This window comes from Acomys minous (genome assembly GCF_964271855.1).
Source record: "Acomys minous genome assembly, chromosome: 13".
NCBI lineage: Eukaryota > Metazoa > Chordata > Mammalia > Rodentia > Muridae > Acomys > Acomys minous.
In genome coordinates this window covers 59,805,168-59,811,447 of record NC_140495.1, presented here as the reverse complement: position 1 = coordinate 59,811,447, position 6,280 = coordinate 59,805,168, and the positions used below count along the sequence as shown (strand labels likewise).

Genomic DNA, 6,280 nt, shown 5'->3' with positions numbered 1-6,280 from the left:
CACCCTCAGCACCCAGGAGGCTTAGTGGGCACTCTACAACCATTTCCTCCAGGTGGAAGCATTCAGTCCCCTAAAGACCCTGGAGGCTGATGACTCCCACGAAGCCCACAAGAGGCTCCTCTGAGAGGTTGTGTTTAACTGCAAACAACTCTCCCATGAGGAGTGACTTCCTCCCATCCGAGCTCCTCAGGGTGCACCATGCATGCAGTGTGGGCACCGAGAAGTGCCCAGCCATGCTGGGGAAAGGCTTTTTGGGGATGCAGCTGCCAGAATCACCCTGAAGTCCTGAAAGTAACCCTTCACCCACAGTCCTCTAAGTACTCCAATAAGCTCAGTGGCTCAACAAGATGGAATCTCGTGGTTTTCTTTCTTTGGTCCCTGGCTGCCTTTATCTGGGGGGGGGCGGGGGGAGAGGGGTGTGAATAGAAAAAGACTCCCCAGGGAGACTTGCAACAGTGGATCACTCCCCCTTCTAGGCAGGGCTCCTCTCCCATATGAAGGATGCAGGTTTGGGGCCAGTGTTCAAGACTGAATCCATAGAGCCCACTCAGCCAAGAGTCTGAACACTGATGCTTTTTCTCCCACTATCATGCTACCCAGGGATGTTCTTCTAGCAAGTTGGGTACCACAGAGGGTAACAGATTGCAGCACGCACAGGTGCTTTTCTGAGGTAGTTGACCCCACTGAGTTCCAGGCATTTATCCCTCAGCCTGGCCTAGGCTGCTCTAGGGGCCTGAGAAGGAGTGGAGAAGCGGGGCTTGTTTGAATATAGGAGAGACACATTGCACAAAGCACTCACCATGGTAACGTACTAACGGACAGCTGGGCTAGGACTCCAGTGTGGGATGCAGGCTTGGGCAGGTGTGCCCAGAGCCAGTGTGGAGAGATGCTCAGTCCCATGGAATACCTGATCCCACTGAGTGCTTACAATGCACACAAACTCTTTGCTTTGTACTTCCTGCAGAAAATTAGATTACTCTACTGTCGTACAATTACTTTATTATATTTTTGGTGTGTGTGTGTGTGTGTGTGTGTAGGTTGAGTGTGTTACAGCTGTGTTTATATAAAGATGACTATAACTCAGGTTGACCCCACTGTTGGTGCATTTAACCTTTCCTTTGAATGTGAAAGAATTAAAATTAGGGGCCAGGGAGATGGTCAAGAGCACTTGATGTACAAGCATGAGGATTTGAGTTGGAATCCCAGCTCACACATTAATAACTGGGTGTGGCCGCATCTGCCCATAACTCCTTTTCTGAGTCAGGGGAAGCTGGCAGTGATAGGACGGACAGCAGGACTTGATAGACAGACAGACAGACAGATAGACAGACAGACAGCTACTCCAGATTCAACAGGAGACTCCAAGCTTGTGAGTACAGACTGCTGCTCAGCCTGTTTCCTCAACTGCTAAATACTGAGCTAACATCTCTTAAAGTTCTGAAAGCTTGACTAAGCACTCCGGGAGAAAGGGAGGTGGCCACTTCCAATAGGACCTGAGCCAGGCACTAGTCACAGACTGCGTGCCAGACCGGCCTAGGGGACCAAAGGGGGGAGATATCCCGCTGTGGATTCACTCAGATTTGTCTCAGGAATCTTACCTGGCACTTCCAAGGATCGCTCTGGTGTGTGTGTGTGTGTGTGTGTGTGTGTGTGTGTGTGTGTGTGTGTGTGTGTGTGTTTGCGTGCTCCCGTGTGTGTGCTGGGTTCTCGCCAAGGGCGGGGGGGGGGGCGGGCAGGACCCGTGTTTGGACAAGTCCCTGCGGACTCGCGCGTGCCCGGAGTGGCCGGGTTGCGGAGGCGGGGCTCCTTGGCGGTCCAGGGCAGACTATGGGGCGGAGCGCGGGGTGGCGTCCCGTGCCGGGCTCGTCAGTGTGGTCGGAAGCAGCGGGTGGCCGTTGCGCCCGGGCTGCACTATGCTCGGTGTGGTGCACTTCCTTCGCAGCTTCTTCAAGGTGAGAGACATCTTCCCGGGGACCCAAAGCCGGGCTTGCTTGCTGAAATTTGCTGTGGGTGCTGACGAGACAGCCACATACGCCGCTGCTCCCCGGGCTGTCTGTGGGTGACTCCGAGGTACCCAAGAACTAACCGCGCCACAGTCACAGTTTCTCGATGCCTGAATGTGGTCGTGGAGACAGCGGGGACGGCGTAGGGAACGAGGCACACAGGGGAAGAGAGGCTCAGGGCAGGCGAACTTGACCGAGCTGGAGCGCCCGAGCGCTCTCGGGTTTCTCGCAGCTTTTGCTGGGTAACTGGGTAGCTGGCGCTACCCAGGAAGTGGTTGCTATTGTTATAGCCCGGAGTGAATATATCAGAGGGGACTGGGTTGGGGCACCCTCGTGAGCAAGCGCCCAAGACGCCGCCGTACATGGGAACTTAGTAGAGGAACTGAGTCCTGGACTGCGTGCCAGGGCTTCACAGATCGTGGAGACCCCACTGTACTAGTATGATACCACCTCTGTTACGCATACAGGGACCTTGGGGTGGGCATCTGGTTACAGGTCATGGCACAGGGGTAGCTGGCTGCAGATTGCTAAGCTCCACCTCTCCAGGTGAGCAGTGTGGGAGGTGGAAATGTAAAGGCTTCAAGAATCCGGAAGCGTCACTGAGGATGCCCGCAGGAGGAAGCCCTGGGTCAGGCTGACAGGTGATGGCAGAAGGAGCTATGGGTGAGGCAAAGTCCCCTGGCCCTGAGAGCTCTGAGGGAGGAAGCAGGTGACCCAGACCCAGACCCAGACCTGCTGGAAGGAACCCTGCCTGACCTCAGCTGTTGCCTCTGCCATCTGGAAGGGCAGCCTGCTTACTTGTATATAAGCATTAAGGCGGTTACAACACATGGGAAGGGAGAGGATAAGTTGTGTGTGTGTGTGTATGTGTGCATGTGTGTGTGCATGTGTGTGTATGTGTGCATGCGCGCTTTCTAGGGCTCCACACTGAGGTGAGGAAGGGAGAGAACGTTAGGCTGCTGTCCTGGCTTTTGTTTTTGCTGTCCAGACTCTTGGAATGATGACCCCGCCACAGAATCCTAAGCTATACGATCTTAGAACAATCATTTAACCACTATAGGATTTGCTTCCCTGTTTGAGAAAAGTGTGAGCAATTCATTTTGCTCCTTCCAGGTGAGGCTCTTACGCAACCTGTAGGTGGTGTTTTTGTGAGCTGGGGACCTTGGTTCTTCCTCACGTAGGACTGTAGGCAATACTAAGCAGCAGGTGACTTAGGTGACAAGTCAACTGGGCAGAATGTCCAGGCTTTGCTTGCCTCAGCTCATGGAACAGGCAGCACCTACAGGGAGGCTCCTGGCTATTCTGGGACAGCTAGCCTGTTTTCTAGAGCTGGGGACAGGATGTCCTCACATTCCTGTCTTACTCACTGTCTTGTCCCCAGACCCACTTACCACACTCTATGTGTACTGAGGGCAGGATCGCTGTGTCTTGCAGGCTCTCCCCTGGGAGGATCTGGAGGCCACCACACCCACTTCTGGCTGTGCAGGTACAGCTCACAGAGACATGTGAGTGCAGATCACACTGTTACTTCCACAGATGGTGGTCATGTGGGAGGTGACAGATGCCCCCTGGCTCCAGTGGGCTTCTGTAAGAGTTACCTGGCTACAGGAAGCTGAGTGTCTACCTCAGTGTCTCCAGCTGTGTTGTTAACAGAGCCACAGCTAATCTCAATTGAGTCCCAGGAGGAACAATGCCCCAGGTGCCCAAAGCCCAGGTAGATGAGGCTTCTGCTGGGCCTTTCTTCTGACTCTATGTGGCTCTCACACCTGCTATGAGTATGTCGGGCACAGGTTAGTTCAGGAGGGACAGCCTGAGCCCCCACTGCACACACCCTTTGGTGGTATCAGGAGGGGGATATGTGCTGTCTCAAAAGACCAGAGTCCCATCCATGCAGGCCACAGTCCTACATGTCCCTTTCAAAGGGAATGCTTCAAATGGTGCCGACAAGAGGGCACCCCAGCTGTCTGCTGAAGTGGTAGATCTCTCTGCTTTCGTTAAACGTGTCCTATAGCATCCAAGGCCCCACACAACAATGTCACAGACCACGAAAAGGCCACAGAGGACAGGAAGGACAGGACTTTGTTAGCTGAGGGATGGCACAGAGTTAGTGGGCAGGGCAGTGAAGGTTTAGGTGGCCCCTGTCCTAGGAGTGTCACCTGTTTCTGCTGATCTCCGAACATGTGACTGCACACTGGCATGTTGTGTACTTGTGTGTACACGTGACAACACACACTGGCATACTTGTGTGAAAGTGTGTGCACATAGGCACACACACATCAACATGTTTGTGTATACATGTGTATATACAGGGGACACACACACACACTGGCATGCTCATGAACACATGCATGTGCATGTATTCCAGCAAGCTTACACACACATTCTGCACATTCTGGTATGTGCCTGTGTACACTTAAACCCACAGTGCACATGCACACATGTGAGCACCCCAGCCCATGCACACACACATATAATGTACATCTATGCATGAGTTTGTTTCTCTCTCTCTCTCTCTCTCTCTCTGTGTATACATGTATGAAGGTTACAAATAAACATCTGGTCATAGCTGCTTGTGCACATACATGCACATAAGCATGCCTCCATGGACATGTATGCACACAATATATGAACCCTAGAATTCTTTTTCACACAGATGCACACTAGTATACTCCTATACACATATGCACAACATGACACATGACTTCCAGGCATGTCTGTGTACAGGTGAGTATACACAGGTACATGCAAGCAGGATCCATCAAAAAATCAACAAAACAAAACAAAACAAAACACACCACTTTGTACCAGTGTCAGAAATTCTGGCAGGTGTATTCCAGTACGGAGACCACAAGGTGACAAGAGAACCCCCGTAGGTCAGCCTAGGTCAACCCACTGGCTTCTTTATTATTGTCATTTTAAGTACTACATGTGCATATGATGATAGGGTGACGGGCATGTGCATGCCATGGTGCGTGTGTGGAGGGTGACCATGGAGCTGTCCTCTTCTTTCACCTTTGCGTGGGATCCAGGATTGAACTCAGGTCATCAGCCATCTTGCTGAGCACCTGCTGGCTTCTTCATTTCTTCATGGCTGCTGCACAAACCTAATGGGCAGGCTAAATGGGGAGGCAGCAGAGACTGCTCTTCTCGGTTGGTGGTATGCTCTAGGCACCAGGGACAAAGGATTGGTGGTGAGTCACTGTTTTTGTAGTGGAGAGTGCTCCCAAGGCCTTCAGTGAGCCTTTCTTGCTACGTAAGTGTGTGCATCATGGGCCAGGGGGCAGGGTTGAGTTTCTGTCAGCTGCTGAGTATGTCTTTGTCAACTGAACACTCAGGACCGGGAAGTCACCACAGGACAGGCTCAGGACTTCAATGGTTGCTATGAGGTGGACTTGGGATGTGGCTCTATTTTGTGACTTGGAATGCTTCTACATCTGTTGAGCCCTTACTACTGATGGTGGAATTTGGTGATGGCCTGAGCCACCAGGAATTAGCTCAAAACCGATGTTCCTAAAAGGTCTGTGTAGTTTTCAGCAAAGACACTTGGAAGATTTGCATGGCACCAATGATTCGGATTCAGGTATGTGCCAGTCAGCTTTCTGTCATGGCAACAAGACACTTCAGATAATCAACTTATACAGGCAGAAGGTTTGGGGTTTTCTGTGAATGGATGGTTTGTCCTGTTGCTTTGGGCCTGTGGTGGGACAGCAAGGTATGGAGGAGACAGGTAGTGGGTCAAAGATGGGAGTGAGGCACAGGGGACAGATGGGCAGGGGAGGGTGTGGCTCTGACCTAAAACCTTTCCCTAAGCCACACCTCTTAATGGCTCTGTCACCTCCCTCTAGCACCAATCTAAAGACAATCCTTTTGAACATGAGCGGTCAGTCCCTTTTTAAACTACAGCACAGCCCTCATTTAGTGGATGAGCTTTGAGTCTGCTGACTCCTGTCAGGGACTTAGGTCCGTGCAGTGGAATTTACTCAACAAATACTTATTGATCACCTACCGTGTGCCAATTATAGCCACTGAGATGTGTCTAGAAGGCCTTGTTTATATTTTATTTTATGTGTGTGTGTGTGTGTGTGTGTGTGTGTGTGTGTGTGTGTAGTTGATGGCATGAACACAGGCCAGGAGTAGATATCTGGTGCCTTCCTTAATTTCTCTTCATTGTATTTCTTGAGACATGGTCTCTCCTTGAGCTCACTGACTTGGCTGAATTGGGTGGGGTCCCCTTGTCTCAATTGCACTCTCAGCAGTGCTGGGGTTACCAGCACACC

General features: G+C 51.7%; 1 protein-coding gene across 1 annotated transcript in view; it reads left to right on the top strand.

Moving 5' to 3' along the window:
* The first annotated feature begins 1,834 nt into the window (after window positions 1-1,834).
* The window catches only part of ARHGEF4 (Rho guanine nucleotide exchange factor 4), a 141,147-nt gene continuing 136,701 nt past the window's right edge, over window positions 1,835-6,280 (top strand). The window contains exon 1 of the mRNA XM_084752950.1: window positions 1,835-1,952. Within this exon, the coding sequence (XP_084609076.1) occupies window positions 1,914-1,952 (39 nt within the window). The 5' untranslated portion in view covers window positions 1,835-1,913. The remainder of the gene's footprint in view (window positions 1,953-6,280) is intronic.